Consider the following 18,422-nt stretch of genomic DNA (forward strand, 5'->3'; position numbering starts at 1 on the left):
AGTCCTGGCTGCTCCTCTTCCTATCCAGCTCTCTGCTGTGGCCTGGGAAAGCAGCAGAAGATGGTGGCCCAAGTCCTTGGGACCCTGCACCTGCGTGAGAGACCTGGGAGAAGCTCCTTGGCTTTGGATCAGCACATCTCTGGCCATTGTGGTCATTCGGGGAGTGAACCAGTGGATGGATGACCTTTCTCTCTCTCTGGTTCTACTTCTCTCTTATAAATCGCTTTCAAATAAATAAAATAAATCTTTAAAACAAACAAACACAACACTGTGGCTTTGGGAGCTTGGATCAGCCCCCTCTCTCCTGTGGGCCTCTGGGCTTTTAGCTTTCCCTGCCAGATCTGGGTTCTATGAGCCCGCCATGGGGCCCCAGGGCCGGCAGCTGAGTTTTGCTTTGTTCACATCAAGTCTGTATTTGCTGTAGGGACCATTTACACCCTGGTGGCTTTGGCCTACAGATTTGGGTTTCTGGCTGCTTCTTCAGAAATGAAAAGATCTAGGAGGCTGGCACTGTGGCATCATGGGTAAAGCCACCGCCCGCAGCACCAGCATGCCATACGGGTACTGGTTTCAGTCTCGGCTATTCCATTTCTGATCCAGCTCCCCTCTAATGGTCTGGGAAAGCAGTGGAAGACGACCCAAATGCTTGGGTCCCTGCATGGGACCTGTGGAAGACCCAGAAGAAGCTCCTGGCTCCTGGCTTTAGCCTGGCTCAGACCTGGCTGTTGCAACCACTTAGGGAGCAAACCAGTGGATGGAAGATCTCTGTCTCTCTCTGCCTCACTCTGTAATTCTGCCTTTCAAATACATTTTTTTTTTTATAAAAAACATGCAAAGTTCTGGGGCAGGAATGTGGCACAGTGGGTTAGGCGCTGCTTGCAATTCCTGCACTGCATATCAGAGCACTGGTTCCACTGCTGGCTGCTCCACTTCTGATCTGGCTTCCGGCTAACACAAGGCATTAGCAGCAGATGAAGGCCCAAGCATTTGGGACCCTGCCACTCACATGTGAGACTTGGATGGAGCTCTTGGCTCCTGGCACCAGCTGGGGCCAGCCCTGGCTGCTGTGGGCATTTGGGAGTGAACCAGTAGATGCAAGCTCTCTCGCTGTTACTTTTGCTTTTCAAATAAATGAATGAAAGAAAGAATAAATGAATATTTTTTTTTGACAGGCAGAGTGGACAGTGAGAGAGAGAGACAGAGAGAAAGGTCTTCCTTTTTGCTGTTGGTTCACCCTCCAATGGCCGCCGCAGCCGGCGCGCTACAGCCGGCGCACCGCGCTGATCTGAAGGCAGAAGCCAGGTGCTTATAAGAAGAGATCTGGCCTCACTGAGCACCACCCGCACACAGAGGCTCGGGGAGGTGCCCTCCTAAGTCGACTGGCTTGGCATCGTTTGCATTTTCAGTCGGTTGTCTCAGCTTTCCATCCTGAGATTCTTGGTCAAATCCACAGAACCCAGGGCTGTTCTAGCCCTCAGAGACCTTATGAGCCAGATCCCTTCTCAAGCCCCAGAATCCTTGGGCGGGTGGGGGGAACGATGGAAACGCGGCCACCCGCCCCCAGCTGCCAGGCCGGCGTGCAGACAGGACCTGCCTGCCCTCCGCTCTGCTGGGAGCTCCCTGTGCCTCTGCTGGGTCCGCACACATCCCTTCCCAGCCTCCAGGGCTCTCGTGGCTCAGGGCCGGCTTGGGCAGGAGTTCTGGTATCAGAGGGGTGCACCGTGCTGTCCTCTGCTGGCCTATAGCCAGTGCTGGGGTCCTGTCAGCTGTGCCCAAGCGAGGCCTCAGGAACCCGACTGCAAAGCTGCCGCTGTTCTCCGTCCAAGGCCTGCTACTCTTCTCACAGCGAGTGTCGGGGAGCCTCTGGGTTGAGACGGCGTGGGGACAGCGTCCCTGGCCTTGCTGGCTATCTCCCAACAGCACTCCCCCCTCCCCCCGAGCCACAGTCACAGCCGCTGGCAGCTGAGCATGGCCATGGGACCAGGTTGTGGCCAAAGACTAGAAAGGGAAGCAGCTGTGGGATTTCCAAGAAGGTTCTTTTTTTTTTTTTTTTTTGACAGGCAGAGTGGACAGTGAGAGAGAGAGACAGAAAGGTCTTCCTCTGCCGTTGGTTCACCCTCCAATGGCCACCGTGGCCGGCGCGCTGCAGCCGGCACACCGCACTGATCTGATGGCAGGAGCCAGGTACTTATCCTGGTCTCCCATGCGGGTGCAGGGCCCAAGCACTTGGGCCATCCTCCACTGCACTCCCTGGCCACAGCAGAGAGCTGGCCTGGAAGAGGGGCAACCGGGACAGAATCCGGTGCCCCGACCGGGACTAGAACCAGGTGTGCCTGTGCCGCAAGGCAGAGGATTAGCCTAGTGAGCCACGGCGCCAGCCAAGGTTCTTTTTTTAAGATTTATATTTTTATTTATTTGAATAGCAGAGCTACAGAGATGCAGAGGCAGAGAGTCAGAGAGAGAGAGAAAGAGAGAGGTCATCCATTCGCTGGCTCACTCCCCAAATGATCACAATGGCAGGAGCTGGGCCGATTGGAAGCGAGGAGCCAGGAGCTTCCTTCGGGTCTCCCACATGGGTGCAGGGGCTCAAGCACTTGGACCATCTTCCACTGCCTTCCCAGGCCATAGCAGAGAGCTGGATCAGAAGTGGAGCAGAGGCCGGCGCCGTGGTTCACTAGGCTAATCCTCTGTCTAGCGGCGCCTACACACCGGGTTCTAGTCCCGGTAGGGGCGCCGGATTCTGTCCCGGTTGCCCCTCTTCCAGGCCAGCTCTCTGCTATGGCCAGGGAGTGCAGTGGAGGATGGCCCAAGTGCTTGGGCCCTGCACCCACATGGGAGACCAGGAGAAGCACCTGGCTCCTGGCTTTGGATCAGCGCGATGCGCCGGCCGCGGCGGCCATTGGAGGGTGAACCAACGGCAAAGGAAGACCTTTCTCTCCATCTCTCTCTCTCTCACTGTCCACTCTGCCTGTCAAAAAAATAAAAAAAATAAATAAATAAATAAAAAAAGAAGTGGAGCAGCTAAGACTCAAACCAGCACCCATATGGGACGCCAGCACTGAAGGTAGTGGCTTCACCCACAATGCCACAGTGCTGGCCACAGCCAAGAAGGTTCTTTACAAGAAGGGTGGGGGGTACATCCTCCTCCATTCTGCTTCCTAAATTATGGATGTGATGGCTGGAAACCCGTAGCCATCTTGGACCAAGAGGACGAACCACATTAGAGAAGGCAGAGCAGTGGGCAGGAAGGAGCTTGGCCCTTGACACCTCTGTGTAGTCCCTGACCACCTACACTCAGGTTCCTTTTATTTCAAGGGACAGGAACCCACTCTTAACTGATACGGTTGAAAAAAGGCTTTGTGAGCGCAGGGAGGCGAGCTGAGTGCCCGAGGGACAAGGACTGGGGACCACCAGGGCTTCCGGTGCAGGTACGGCTGGTCTGGGCCTGCTGGAGGAATCTGGACACAGAGGTAAAGACAAAGAGGGAATGGGGCAAGTGAGACCGGAGGTGACCTCCTGTGGCCTCCCAGCTCTCTAAGAAACACTCTTTCAACTCCTTCCTGGGTGCTACAGGCAAGCTTTCTGAGGGAAACCAGCCAAGCTGAGTTTCTGTCTGGGCCCAACCCAGGCTACAAGGATATTTCGAGAAGGCCAGGACCTGGAAAGAGGGGAACCAACAGAAACTAGCCGGGGGGAGGGGCGTGGTATGGGCTGATGGGAAAACTGGGGGGGGGGGGGGCTTGAGCCCACAGTTCCCTATCTCCAGGTGAGCAAGGAGGCCCCAGACGCCCTTGCTAAGAGTGGGCGTCATCTGTTTCACTGGAACTACCCAGAGGAGGTGAGCGGCTGCCAGACCCCAGTGGCATGTTTCAGGCCAGGAAGTCAGAAAGCCAGCTGAGAGCAGGGGAATTCTCGGAGCACGCAGAGCTGGCCCAGGGCCCACACACAGATCCTCCACTCCGACGGCCACGACCTTGCCCCTGCCTCTGCCTCACCCCCATGGGCACGCGCACCTCTCGTCTGCTTCCAGGAGGCCTGTGAGATGGCTGAGAGCTCAGAACCCAACCCGCAGACGCTAACCCGAGAGCCACTAAAACGGAAACCAGATGATGAGAGCCGGGACTAAAGGTGGACGGGGAGACAAAGTGCCCACAGGACGGCGTCCAGCTCTGGGAAGGTCATGTCGCCATCTAGCTCCGAGCTTCCCAGGAGCCAAGACCTTGGGGACAGTTACCCCCGGTGGCCTTGCCCTCCTGACACACTGGCCCACTAAGCCCTGGGGCAGGCCTCAAACACAGTTTCACGGAAGAAACAGCTGCCTGATGGGACTCGCGGCCGCCCTGGGCAAAGCTAACCCCAGGCAGCGCCCCTTGCAGGCTTTTTTTTTTTTTTTTTTTTAAGATTTATGTATTTATTTGGAAGAGTTACAGAAAGGCAGAGGCAGAGAGAAAGGTCTTCTGTCTGCTGGTTCACCCCCCAGTTGGCAGCAATGGCCGGAGCTGCGCTGATCCGAAGCCAGGAGTCAGGAGCCTCCTCCGGGTCTCCCACATGGGTGCAGGGGCCCAAGGACTTGGGCCATCTTCTACTGCTTTTCCAGGCCATAGCAGAGAGCTGGGTTGGAAGTGGAGCATCCAGGACTCGAACCGGCGCCCATAAAGGATGCCAGCACTGTAGGCGGTGGCTTTACCCGCTGTGTCACAGTGCTGGCCCCTCTCGTAGGCTTTTATCTAAACAACACAAAAGCCATTTGCACACAAGACGAAGATAGGACTGCTCGGCTGGCACGGAGCCTTCCTCTTCAAGGAGGGCGCCTCTTTTTGCAGACACCCATGGGGCTCCTGGGTCTGAAAACCACAGGTATGGCAACGGCGGGGGAACGTAGCACACGGGGAGGGGCTGCAAGTGGAAGGGTATTTCCAAAAGCCTTTGAGGGATGCAATGAAAAGATAATTTCATTTTGGTGCCAAAAAATTTTGAGGGGACGGCACAGTGGTGCAGTGGGTTAGGCCACCGCCTGTGACCCTGGCATCCCATATGGGTGCTAGTTTGAGTCCCAGCTGCCCCACTTCCAATCCAGCTTCCTGCTAATGCTCCTGGGAAGGCAGTGGGTGATGGTTCAAGTCTTTGGGCCCCTGCCACCCACGTGGGAGACCAGGATGGAGTTCCAGGCTCCTGGCTTCAGTGTGGCCCAGCCCTGGCCGGTGTGGCCATTTCCAGCAGATGGAAGATTCTCTCTCTCTCTCTCTCTCTCTCTGTAACTCTGCCTTTTAAATAAATAAATACAACTCTTCAAACAAATTTTTGAAACCCATGCATACAAGAGCTTTTCAGAAAGCCCCCGGAAAATGCGACTGCTGAGAAAGTGCTACAGGGTCAGCGGTCTCTGCAGTCGCCTGTTTTCCCTCACTTGACACAGACGTGGGCTCCGGGTGGACAGTTCTACCAGGAAGACAAGGGCACAGGCAGGCTCATCAGTCTGCCCCAGTGAGGCGACGGGGACAGGCAGAGGCTGGGGGGAAGCAGCTGGTGCAGGCGGGCGAGCTTCTGACCGCTGCTGCCCGACAACACAGGCCTCGCAGACGCCACCATTTCCAGGTCTTCCCGAGAAGCTGGGTGTCTGAAATCTACAGAAACGTCTCTGGCATTTAAAATGTACTGATGTCTTAACTGGCATCCTTCTTTAAAAACCAGAAGCAGGCAACCTTGGGAAAGCCAAACCAATCACACCTCGTCTGGGTGGGCCCCGAACTTCTGTCCGGGGCTGAGATGGGGGGTCTCCCAGCCTCCGCTGGGAGATAGGGGATCACACGCTGGGGCTGCCTTGTCCAAACCCCTGCCATCAGTGGTTTCAGAACCTCGCGTGCACCACTAAAGTGAACCTCAGACGAGGGTGCTTCAAAGAAGAAAGTCCAGTGTTCAGAGACTTCTCTCAGCCAAAACTCTCCAGTTTGGAGGGGAGAGCTGCCTGCCCCAACGTTTCCGTACGCCTATTCCAGATGGGGAAGCACAGAACAAAACCGGCCGAGGCCAAGGGAGAAGCAACCGGTGCGTGCATTTTCCGTGTCCAAGTGAACGAGGCCCGGGGTGCGGTTCCCCGAGCTCGCCTTTCATTAGCACGTCCACCCTGAGGCTGCAGCTCAGGTTTCTGACGATGCAGTGTTCATATTTTCTCACCACCCGTAGCAATGCTGGGAAACAGTAAAAAATCAATTGGCCTCGCGACCTCGCGCACAAACTGAAGACAGCAAGTGCGGCCGTGGCCTGATTTCTCCCTCGCTGGCTCCTTCGCCGGCTCTGCCCTTTCACCTCCCGGTGCTATCTGCCGGGTCCCGCGGGCCACAGAGGAGGGGCGAGGATGGGACTGGCTCTGAGACTTCAGCCGGCTGGTACGATCGACAGGGAGGCAGCTTCCCGTCGGTGCACCCGATTCAGGGGGCGGCTCTGCAGCCACCCTGGGCCAGATGCAGGTGCTGGCAGCCAGTGAGTGGGGGCCGCGCAGGAAAGGTGACCTTAGGATGATGACATGCAGGGGCCACGTCACCCACAACCGTTCAGAGAGCACGTGCTGGGGGCACTGAGGAGGAAGCAGCGTTCAGATTCAAGTCCAACAATGGTGCACCCACGGTGGTGCTTGGGAGGCCCGGATTCTCACCCAGAATCACCCTAGAACCTACCAGCATGTTCACAGGTCTGCCTACTCACTGCTGGGACTCTGCTGTCGGGGAACAGGGAAGACGGGCGTGTTTGCCCAAAGACCCGTGCGCTCAGTCTCCCTCTCAGACCCTGGGCTTAGGGGCCATGGAAGGGCTCTCCACACCCACACCCCCTCAGGGGTGGTGGTCCTCCTATTTTCTTCCTGCACTCTGGCCCTGAAGAATCCATGTCCTGTCCAGCCCAGGGGGGCAGATCTGCAAACCAGGCACCTGGGGAAGAGGAGTTTCTAAGGCTTCTCTCGACCAAGCCTAAGCCTTACCGACCCGTTTGCATCACTGACTGGCTGCACCTCAAAATGCGTAAAAACTTTTATTGCTGATTGCTTTAAAGGGATAACATGTCCAACATACAAAAATAGCTGGGAGCGTGCAGCATCGGTTAGCCTACAGCTCCTTATCCATGGATAAATCCTCTTGGATTTTAAGGACTATACTTGAAAACCTGCAGGAAAGAAAAAATGGTTTTCAGTATCTTGCTTTCTCTCCATGGCACTTCTGGGCTAAGTGTGCCCTTAGAAACCTGTCTACTGTCGGGTGTGGAACCCGCCCCCAGCAGGAGAGATCCAAGACCTAAGGGGCACTTTCTCTGTGCAGAGTGGGAGCAGGGGGCTGCGTGGTCTTTATGCGTGCAGCCGTGCGGGTAGTACTTTCCTGCCTTGGACACAGGCGCCCCTCCAGGACCCAGAGGGATGGCTGGCGTGTGGATGGCTGGCGCCAGGAGGGCACGGGACCTCTGGGAATCTCTGGCGCTGGGACACCCTAGCGTCAGATTTGTTTAAAAGTGAAGGTTGCCAGGACCTGGGCTTTCTTCCCAAGCACTGGGCCCTGCCTCGCCCGGCCCCTGCCCTCCTCCGATGGCATTACCGTCTGTACATTAGCAAGCAAAGAGCTCCACAACAGTCTCTCAGCCAGGGCACTAGCAAGGTCACCAGCGAGCGTCTAAACAGGGCTGAAAGCAGCGACAGGGAGGCAGGTTAGACCGCTGCCAGGGGCTCGGCGACCCCTGACTACTCGGCGCTCAGAGCCCAAGGGAGTGGAACTGGGGAGCGGCTGGGCTGGGCGGTCGGGCCAGCCCCCTGAGCTTCCGGCTGGCAAGGACCAGCTCTTTCCAGGAGGCCTCTCGTCCCACGAGGGAAGGCACAGGGTGTGTCACTCACACTGACACCTACGCCCTGCCCTGCCTGTTCCATGAGGTGGCAGTGTGAAAAAGGGGCCAGGGAAGCTGCTCTGGCAAAAAGCACGTGCCGCTGATGCGAGAGGCGAGGCCGAGAGCCACGCGCCAGGACTGGCAGCTTGCAGGGTGGGGCGGTTAGCTTCTTACGTCACTGAGGCGCTCCACTGTGTGTTCTAACAGACTGGGGCTGGGCCAGCCCCGCGGATGACGACGCTCTATCACACATCATCTCCTCTACAGAGAGAACAGACGACACCGTCTGAAGCTACGCGGGGCAGATACAATCAGGCAGTGTGTGTGGAGCCGCACACAGACCGAGATGCCTATCAGCCCAGGGCAAGCTCCAAAGGCCCGTAACTGAGGGTGCTGAGTGGACGGGGCTCTGCAGCTTCCGCCCTGGCATTCGTGGGACACGGCCAACAGATGCTGTGTGCGCGGCGTCTGTCAGCCGCAGGGCAGGTGCTGGGCCTGCAGCTTCTACCCGGGGTGCAGGACTCAGAGGTGGAAGGGGGCCGGGGACCTGGCCGTCCCCAGGGGTATGTGACTGGGGGGAGGGGCCGCTGACCTCGAGAGCCCTTGTCCTTTCTCTCATGTAGGGTGGGGTGACACCACATCGCACAGGGCTTGTGAGGAGTTGGGTCAACAGGGCCTACGTGTCCAGGTGCTGCTCCAAGGTTTCACTACTTAACTGGAGTTTATGGGGCCTAGGACTTGGGCCCAGGGAGGCCCGAGCTGGAGGTTTTCATCTGTACAAGTGTCTCTAAACCCAGGGCTAAGGGCAGAAGTGGCTCAGCTCTTGAGAGAAAGCAACACGACGCAAGACGAGGTTCTTGCTCCTATTCCTCAGGTTGAGAGACTGGGACACCGGACAGCTTTCCTAAAGCACCGTGACGCACTAAGTTAAGGGTCTTAGATAACACACAGCCTCTGAGAAAGGGGAGCTCCTGCTGTTTCCACCTGGACTCTCAGAATCTCAAGTTACGGCGCGTTGAAGGTCGAGGATGGCGCGTCTGCCAGTTCTTCTCCAAGGCCGAGTTGAACGCGGTAGGTGGAACTGTGTCAAAGGACAATGTTCAGGGAGGCTGGGCCTGTTAGCACTGCTGTCTCGCCTCGGTCCACACGGGTCCACTCGCAGGGCAGACCTCTGTCCCCATGACCCCCACGGCCACAGTTCCAGGAGGAAGGCAGGGAACAGCCAGCTGTGGACTCCAGCGAGGGGCTCTAATTCTCCATGTCGCCTGGTCCTGCCGTGCAGGCGCACACCTGGGCGTGCTCTCTCACCAGCTTAGACACTCTTCGTTTCTGGAAGCTGGTGCCTGGGAAACAGCCATGCCACTTGAGGGGCGTGGGTCTGCTCAGAAAGCCCATGGAAAAGGGACCTCCCAGGACCTGCGGGGGCTTCTCAGATCTCTTTTCTCTCTGCGCTTCATTGCAAAAGCTAAGCTAATGTGTTCAACATTAACATCACCCTGGCTACCCTGCATCTGTAGTTTTGACTTCTTTTTTTTTAGTATTATTAATATTTCATCATAAAAGTATTGATTTCCTTTAACTAAGAGACTTAAAGTTTGCTGCATCCTTAAGCATGATTTTATTATGTCTTGGGGCCAAATGTTTTTTCCTCCCCTCAAAAAACACTTTTCCTTTGATATAATGCGTGTCGAGAAGGAGGAGGAATTGATTCACGGAATTCTGCAGCACAGGCAGCTTTTAAGGGATGTATCCAATAAGTGAACTGGAGAGACATTTCTTAAACACAGCAGCATGTGTCCCTGTTAAGCCTTTTCCATGCTTTAGAGGTGAGAAACGGAGCACGACGTGTGTATTACAATGTCAGATCGTTCAAGAGAGGCAGACCTGGGAAACTCACATCAACTCGGGACAGGACCCTCGAGCTCACCAAGTCCTTGGAAATGCCCCAGGAGTCATTAAACCCACATTCCCACACTGCCAACCTCTTGCTTCCTTAGAGAAAGGCAACAGAAAATGAGGAGGCGTCCTGCAGCCTTGGGGCTGCCAGCCACTGTTCCCTCGTCTGTAGAAATTGCCAGAAGGCGATGCCAGTGACAGGTTAGAGAAAGGAGGCTCCGTCTCCCAGAGCCCATCCAGGAAGCAGGCGGAGGGCAGTGCCTGGCAGAACAAGCCCGGCGCTCCGAAATGTTTAAATATTGAACACCCTTTCTCTCTCCTCCACATTCATTATTAACTCGGACCTGCATCACTGTGTGCACTGACTTCATTGCTTCCCAAGAATCCAAGACACAATGGACAACGCTCAGGGGCCCGTGGGCGGGGGCGGAGCACGGATTTGGGTTTCTTCCCTTCATGCCCTCGCTGGAAATCCTTTACGGTCAGCCCCGCGTTCTCAGAGCCATGAATTCCTGGAAGCGTCTCAGCCTCTCAGTGACCCCTGGCGCCCGAATGCAGATGATGAGTGTCCCGAATATTGACAGCTGCACTTTCTTCCCCTTCCCGCCACGGCAGCAGTGTCACGCGGAGGCCGCAGGACAGAAGCTGGCAGCGCAGCGCAGCGCAGCGCAGCTGTGGGAGCACCACCCAGCCAAGTGTCTGTTGTGCGAGGCGGGGGTGGCTCCCAGCTGCGACTATGTAGCAGCAACACGTAGGGCGCCGTGTGCATGCGACGGGAAGAAGTCTACCCGTAGCTAGCAGATGGCCCCTGCCTGGTTTCTGGACACCTGTTCTGACACGTGACACCTGGGCCAACAGCCAAGCAAACTTGCAGCCGGAGCCCACGTCATGCCTCCGGGACATTAGTGTGTGGCATCCCAAGGAGAAAGCTAAATCCTTCCAGAAAACACGGCAGCACCTGCTCTCGGGGACAAACAAGGGGGCAGGTGGCCCATCACAGCCTCCCGCCGAGAGGAGAGGAGCCGAGCCGGGATCTGCCGGCGGGATGAGCTGGTCACAGCCCGCCTTTCTCCTGGACTTTTATCTGTGCGAGTGAAACTGTCCCAGATGACCAGCTCAAGGCTTCCACCCTCCTCTCAGAGACAGCACGGCATCGGAGATCGATGCTCTGCCCTGCAAGGCGGGCTAAATTTATCCTTCCCTGCATCCTGCTCTCTCTCTGCGTGGGGCTGGCGAGCTGCGCTGCCCCGGCCCTGCTGAGTGAGGTGTCCGCCGGCCTACGTGGCTTCCTAGCAGGCAGCACGCACGCTCCCAGCCCCGCCCGTGCTCAGCACGCACACAGGACCCTCTGTTTCTCCCAGAGCTCCCTGCTGCCCGGTTCTCGGAAGTCCCCACAAACAGAGCTCTGGAGGCCTGAGCTCCTGGTTCATCCGCAGCCCCCAGCGTGTACCCTGCGGAGCGGCCAGGTCGGCTGGCCGTGCAGCGGCTCCGGAGGCCCTTGGCTCGCACAGCGGCGCACGCCCTTCGTCTGAGTGCCTTTCGCAGCAGTGGGATGGTGTGGGCTGCCAGGGGCTTTGACGACTGAACTAAATCAGAGACTTCCTTCTCTCTCCCGGTTGCGCTTGGCAGGCTGCCCTGTGAGTGAAATTTCCCTGATTTAACGCCCGATGCCTGGAGGGCCCCGTATTTCTGAGATCTTGATCCGTCTGCGTGGCTGCGGAGAACATGCCCCAAACAGACAGCCTGAGCTATGGCTTCCATTTTGCTGTTAACCCGTGCACTCTGCCTTTTTGGCAGGAATGAGAAATTGGGAAAGACGCCAGCGCCCACGCTGGCAGGTGCACAGGCACACACGCGGGCGGCTCTGCCCGACACTGTTTTCAGAGGCTCACCGGAAACACGGAGCCGGACCTCTGTGTGCGGATCTGCACCGCAGGCTGATCCAAGGGGAAGCAGCAACACCTTCCCTTGCCAGTACAAGCAGACTCTGCGAATTCTGACCAAGCCCACGGGCCTGGGTTGCACTGGGTTTCCCTCGCATCCTTTTGCTGAAGCGCCAAACCCTCAGCGTGGGACCCGATTAGGAAATGGGGTTATTTTACAGGTGCGTGTGAGCTGAGATGACGTCATCAGGGTGGGCCCTAATCCAGTCTGACCGTGCCTCATAAACAGAGCTCCGCACGCAGGAGAAAGGACACCATGTGGAGATGAAGGCGGAGCCCGGGGTGATGCCTGTGCAAGCCAAGAAGCCCCCGAGACGGCCAGCAGAGAGGCCTGTGTCAGACTTCTCTCCCAGGGAGCCAACCGTGCTGACACCCACGTCTTGGACTTCTGGCCTTCGGAGCAGGATAACATGTTTCTGTTGTTTAACCGGCCCAGCTGTGGTCCTTCGTCACGGCTGCCTCTGGAAGTAAACACCCAGATGACCGACAAGTAGGCAGCCATTAAAAATGAGGTGGGAGAGAGGGCAGGTGTTGTGGTAAAGCAGGTTAGGCCATCACTAGAAATGCCTGCATCCTGTATCAGAGTGCCTGGGATTAAGTCCCTCCTCTGCTTCCGATCCTGCTCTCTGATAGTGCACCTGGAAGGCGCAGATGACAGCCCAAACACTTGTGTCACTGCCACCCACATGGGAGACCTCGACAGAGTTCCTAGTTCCTGGGTCCAGCTTGGTCCAGCCCCAGCTATTGTGGGCATTTAGGGAATGAACCAGAGGATGGAAGAGCTCTGTGTCCCCCTCTCTGTTACTCTTTCAAATGGATACATTAAAAAAAAAATGAGGTCTAGCAAGAGGCCGCCTACAGCATGGGGAACTGCTCTGATAACAATGGCAATGGAGTTAAACACAAAACCTTGTGACCCAGCAGCTCACTGCGTGGGCTGCACATGTGCACAGAAGGCACACCTGAGCATGCCCACTGCAGACCTGTTCCGGCAGGGAAAGCCCAGGGTGACCTCAACTCTCAGCCAGAGAAACAAAGTTTCCACATTGCAGAATACTACACAGCCATGAAAAGGAAGACACAGACTCTAAGTGCTAATACAAGACAGACTTCTGATACACAGGGTTGGCCAAAAACAAACACTAAGCAAGCTGTAGCAGGGTACAATAATGATTCTCTTTAGGTTATTTTAGAAAGCCGTCCAAACCATAAGACAATTCCAGGTCTGTAACTCCTTATCCTAAACCCCTGTAGTCAGCTGTGTCCTGGAAAGCAGAAATGCTGGAGTGAAAAGCAATGTGCTGCACTTATAGACACGATACATATTATGTTACATCTTCAGCTGGGTCTTGAGCAGCTAAACCCAAAAATATTACATTTCTGGAGAAAAAATGTATACTGACAATAACTGGTATGAACAACTCTGAAAAATAGCCCATAAATAGTTCAGTGAAGGTTTCTGACAACAAGTGAGCCACGAAAAACTGGAGTTCAGAATTGCTGAGGGGCCGGCGCTGTGGTGTAGCGGGTAAGGCTGCCGTCTGCAGTGCCAGGATCCCATATGGGCACCTGGTTGAGTCCTAGCTGCTCCACTTCTGATCCAGCTCTCTGCTATGGCCTGGAAAAAACAATAGAAGATGGCCCAAATGCTCGGGCCCCTGCACCGTTGTGGGAGATCCAGAAGAAGCTCCTGGCTCCTGACTTTGGATTGGCACAGCTCTGGCTGTTGCAGCCATCTGGAGAGTGAACCAGGAGATGGAAGACCTCTCTCTTTTTCTCTGCCTCTGCCTCTCTGTAACTCTTTCAAATAAAAATAAATAAATCTTTAAAAAAAAAAAAAAAGAATTGCTGAGAAGAGGTTGTGGCCCTGGACTGTGCACTGGCTGCACACACACACACACACACACACGTGAGATACAACTACAGAGAAGGTTCTGGAAGGCAATCAGCCAGCCCTGACTGTGGGTATCTGGGGAGGGGAGGCAATTGGAGAAGAAGAGTCAAAAGGAATTCAAGCCTCACTTTTAAATGAAGAATCAACTTATATATTTCTTGGGTATATATATATATTTTATTTTTTGACAGGCAGAGTGGACAGTGAGAGAGAGAGACAGAGAGAAAGGTCTTCCTTTGCCGTTGGTTCACCCTCCAATGGCCGCCGTGGCCGGCGCGCTGTGGCTGGCGCACCGCGCTGATCGATGGCAGGAGCCAGGTACTTATCCTGGTCTCCCATGGGGTGCAGGGCCCAGCGACATGAGCCATCCTCCACTACACTCCCTGGCCACAGCAGAGAGCTGGCCTGGAAGAGGGGCAACCAGGACAGAATCCGGCGCCCCGACCGGGACTAGAACCCGGTGTGCCGGCGCTGCAGGCGGAGGATTAGCCTAGTGAGCCGCAGCGCTGGCAGGTATACATTTTTTTAAAGATTTATTTTATTTATTTGAAAGACAGAGTTACAGAGAGAGGTAGAGACAGAGAGGTCTTCCATCTGCTGGTTCACTCCCCAGATGGCCAGTCGTGCCGATCCAGAGCCAGGAGCTTCTTCTGGGTCTCCCACATGGGTGTAGGTGCCCCAGGAATTGGGTTATCTTCCACTGCTATCCCAAGCCAAAGCAACGATCTGGACTGGAAGCGGAGCAGTCGAGACATGAACTGGTGCCCTTATGGGATGCCTGCACTTCAGGCCAGGGCGTTAACCTGGTGCGCTACAGCGCCGGCCCCAGGTATAATTTTTTTTTTTTTTTTTTTTTTTTTTTAAGGAAATGAGAGAATAACAACAGGCAGGACGCAGATGGAAAGCCAGCTGAAATGTTCATGGTATTTTCTTCCACACTGGTGGGATTGTGAGTGCTTTCTTCTCCCTGTAGCTTTACAGTTTTCCCTTGTAATTTCCAACATTCACAGATTAATGCACAAAAATTAATGCAACAGGCGTGCAGTAACAGCGAAACAGCTGACTGGCCCCTCCACTCCTGTCACCGTCAGCTCGTCTGCAGGGCCTGGGTGACCTCGTGGGGCCACGTCCTGCTGCCTCCCCGGCCTGCCACCCTTGGCGTCCACACTCTGACAGCCCGGCAGTGCCGGCCCTGCACCGCCGCCATGAAATATGGCCCCTTCCTGGGCCTCTGCTAACACACTCGTCGCTTTGATTCATCCTCTCTAAGTCTCTCTGTCCTTTATTCTCCCTCCTTGCCCTTCGATTGCTTTTCGGGAGTTTATCATGCTGAACTTTTACCCCTTTCCAGGAAACCCTATTATTTTTTTTCTCCCTTTCACAATTAATAAATAATTGTGAGAGCGCTTCTTTGGACAGAACTACATCCTGCCTTCTGAGCAGGACGGCAGGAGCTCTGCTTCCGCGGCCCCTCTCGGCCTGTGCTGGGGGCACGTGCCCTGTCCCAGCAGGACAGCCGCCTTCTCCCGGACCCTCGCGCTGGCTGTGCTTTCGTGGCTGCCCTCCAGGTAGGGGATGCTGGCTTTGGAGACAGCAGACATGAGTTCAAACCCCAGCCTTGATGCTGCCGGGGCTGCAGCCTCGGGCCTCAGTCTCCCTGGGTCCAGCACGGGACTAATCCCTAACCCAGACAGCATTATGAGGACACGCCCGTGCTCGGCACGGCGGCTGATGTACGGCAACTGCGCCATCACCAGCGGCTGCTGTGAACTTCCAGTACCAGCTCCGGCCGTGCGCCTTCTCCTCCGACAGCCTTCTCCCACACATAGAGGGACACAGCTGGCCCCGACTACCTCCAGGACACACTGTGCAGCATCTGGGATCATACGGTGTGTCGCTGGCATGCTGGTCACTTCCAGGGCAACAGGCAGGTACTCCACCTCACTAAGCGCTCACGGCTGGGAGTCTCCTACCTGCTGGCTTTCCCAGAAGTCACAATTCTGAGGTCAGACCACAATCAACAGATTTCTGGAAAGGTAAGACATGCAAACTTACCTCATAATTTACAGGAAAGAAAAGGGAACAGGAGGCTATTTTACCAGCAAGAACAGAGTTTTTTCGTCAAAGTCAAGACGAGATGGAAAAAAGGCAAATTTGGGGGAAGAGGAAGGGTGCCAGGTGAGTCTGGACTGCATCAAGGTTTCCAAATTATTCTGGAATGTGTCATGAGTTCCAATTTTTTCCCCCCATTTGGACTTGTTTAAGGAAAATGTTACACAAATCAGACTACTTTATGATAAAAATGGGACACAAATGAGATCGCGTGGTCTTTATGTGCTGTCTGATGGCAGCGCTGTGACGGGCTGGCTAGTTTAGAATGGTATTTTTTTAAATACGCAGTTTGATTGAGATGCACTTCATATACCCAGCAGTGCACCCACTGAAAGGGTACAAGCCACTGAGTTTTCGTGCTTCCAGAGTTGTGTGGCTCTCGACACATTCCAGTCTTAAAAACATTTCCATCACCCTCATAAGGGGTTTGCTGACAACCTGTGGCAGGGGACTGCACCCAGCCCGCCTCTCTCTCCCTCCGCAGAGCGGGTCTGTTACCTGCCCTTAGAAAGGCCTTCCACCTCACACTCTGTGGTTCAATCTCCTGCCTGGGGTACAAAAGACTTCATTCTTCAAATCAGGCCCAAGCCGAAGGAACTTCTTTTCCAACAGAATTCATCCCCAGACCGAGGCGAGGTCAGCTCCTCCTGACCTGCCCTGTGCCCACAAAGGGAGGAGGTGTTAGCAACAGAAGGGATCTCAGGCCCCGCTAATCTGGTCAGGGCAGGAACCCATGACAAAGGCTGAAGGGTGGCAGGTGCCACAGAAGCAGGTCTGGGAAGCCCTTGGGCCAAAGCAGCTAGGGCTCTCCGATCCCGGGGCGTCCGTCTGGGGCACAGAGCCACTCAGCTCTGTTCGTCCTCCTCCAGCTCACCCTCCCTTGCTCGGAGAAGCCTTCCTGGACCCCAATCCAGGTCCGTGTCCTTCCCTGCGCTCCCCCAGCTGCAGGGCACTGATCACGGTGGGCAGCTGTCTCTGGTGCCCCGTGCCTGGGGCCTCTGAAAGGACTGATCTCTTTGGCTCACCTCTGAGTCTGCAGTGAAAATGTCTGTCACACACGAGGGTAATTCAAAAAGTTCATGGAAAAATGAAGCAGAAAAGCTTTATTTTGGTCTAAAAATTTTGAAAGCCACGTATGGTTTCTCATGATAAGCATTTTCACAAACACTTTGAAGATTCCTTGTAGAAGGGGGTATTAAAGGTTTGCTGGCTCCATCCATCCACCCTCATACCCACCCCACCCCCTGTCTATCCATTCACTGCGTTCCTATCACCACCAACAGGCCTGGGACAGCCCAGGAGCTGGGACTTCCTGGGGGTTACAATTCAGTCACAGGATAGGACAGGATCGGGTAGTGGGGAGAGAGGATGAGGAAGAGACAGAATTTGGGATGGGGTGTGCGCTTATGAATAGGGCTGAGCATGTGGGTGTCTGGAGAGCTAGGAGTGGGGGCAGGCTGTTGTCACCCAGGACCGCAGGAAGGACCCTCTGAGAAGGTGGAGGGGGGAATCTGAGGACTGACATGCAGTAGGTGGGGACAGAGCCACGCAGGTACTTGGGGAGAGCAGGGGTGCTCAGCACAGCGAGGCCAGCCTGGAAGCTCCTGGGGCCGCCCTGGAGAGGGCCAGGGGACAGCGTGGAGGTGAGGGCAGTCTTACAGGGAGCACAGGGATCAGACTGTGGGTCCTGGGCCACCTACGTCAGACAGGAGCCATTGGTGGCATAGGCGCAGGAGGTAACTATCTGACTTACACCTTAATGGGATCATCTTAGCTAAGGTGACCAGAGGGCAAGGCCAGAGTAGCAGGCTGATTTTGAAGCCACTGAAGTAGCCAAACCTGGCCAAGGCCAAGTGCCAGCAAACACCATCCTGGAAGCCCACTGTGGCATCTGCCCATTTTTGTCAATGAAGACGTGCTGGAGCCCAGCTCGTGGCTGTTTCTGACTGCAATGGTAGAGTCTTGTTGAGATGTAGACCCTATGTCCCAAAATAGCCTGAAATATTTACTATCTGGCCCTTTAAGAAAAAGTTAGGGGCCGGCACTGTGGGGTAGCGGGCAAGGCTGCCGCCTGCAGTGCCAGCATCCCATATGGGTGCCGGTTCCAGTCCCAGCTGTTCCACTTCCCATCCAGCTCTCTGCTATGGATTGGGAGAGCAGTGGAAGATGGCCCAAGTCCTTGGGCCCCTGCACCCACATGGGAGACCCGGAAGAAGCTCCTGGCTCCTGGGTTCAGATTGGCACAGCTCCAGCCGTTGTGGCCAACTGGGGAGTGAACCAGTGGGTGGAAGACCTCTCTCTCTCTCTCTGCCTCTCCTCTCTGTAACTCTGTCTTTCAAATAAATAAATAAATCTTAAAAAAGAAAAGAAAAAGTTAGCTAGGCCCTAACCCAGGAGACAGGTGTGGTGGTGAATGGTTCTGGCTTCCTTCTGCACTTCCCAGGTAGAGCCCATAGGTGTAGGGTGGCACTGGACATGCAGAAAACAGAGGTCAAGGATAATGCCCAGCCTTGGCCTTGGCCCAGACGAGTAGGCTTGAGCCCCAGCTGTTCTCAAGGTTTCTCAGCCATCCCTTCCTTCTAGCTCAGCGTGGGTCATTAGGTCCCCTGGGCAGCTCAGCCTGGGGCCGGCCCCTGTGAGCACCTGTTTTACTGCTCCAAGATCTGCAAGTGTTTTTTGTTTGTTCTTTTCAGAGTAGGGCCTTTGGTGCTCTGCTT

The 18,422-nt window shown here is 55.4% G+C and overlaps 1 protein-coding gene across 9 annotated transcripts in view; it reads right to left on the reverse strand.

Annotated features, from left to right (window-relative positions):
• CLEC16A (C-type lectin domain containing 16A) overlaps positions 1-18,422 on the reverse strand; it is a 210,302-nt gene that overhangs the window by 14,598 nt on the left and 177,282 nt on the right. Inside the window, exon 23 of one of the 9 annotated variants that reach the window (XM_051847434.2) lies at positions 221-7,155. The exons of the other annotated variants lie outside the window; for them this stretch is intronic. Coding sequence (XP_051703394.1) covers positions 7,142-7,155 — 14 coding nt within the window. The 3' untranslated portion in view covers positions 221-7,141. Of the gene's footprint in view, positions 1-220; positions 7,156-18,422 lie in introns of those variants that run through there. 9 annotated transcript variants of the gene reach the window in all.

This window comes from Oryctolagus cuniculus, chromosome 19 (genome assembly GCF_964237555.1).
Source record: "Oryctolagus cuniculus chromosome 19, mOryCun1.1, whole genome shotgun sequence".
NCBI lineage: Eukaryota > Metazoa > Chordata > Mammalia > Lagomorpha > Leporidae > Oryctolagus > Oryctolagus cuniculus.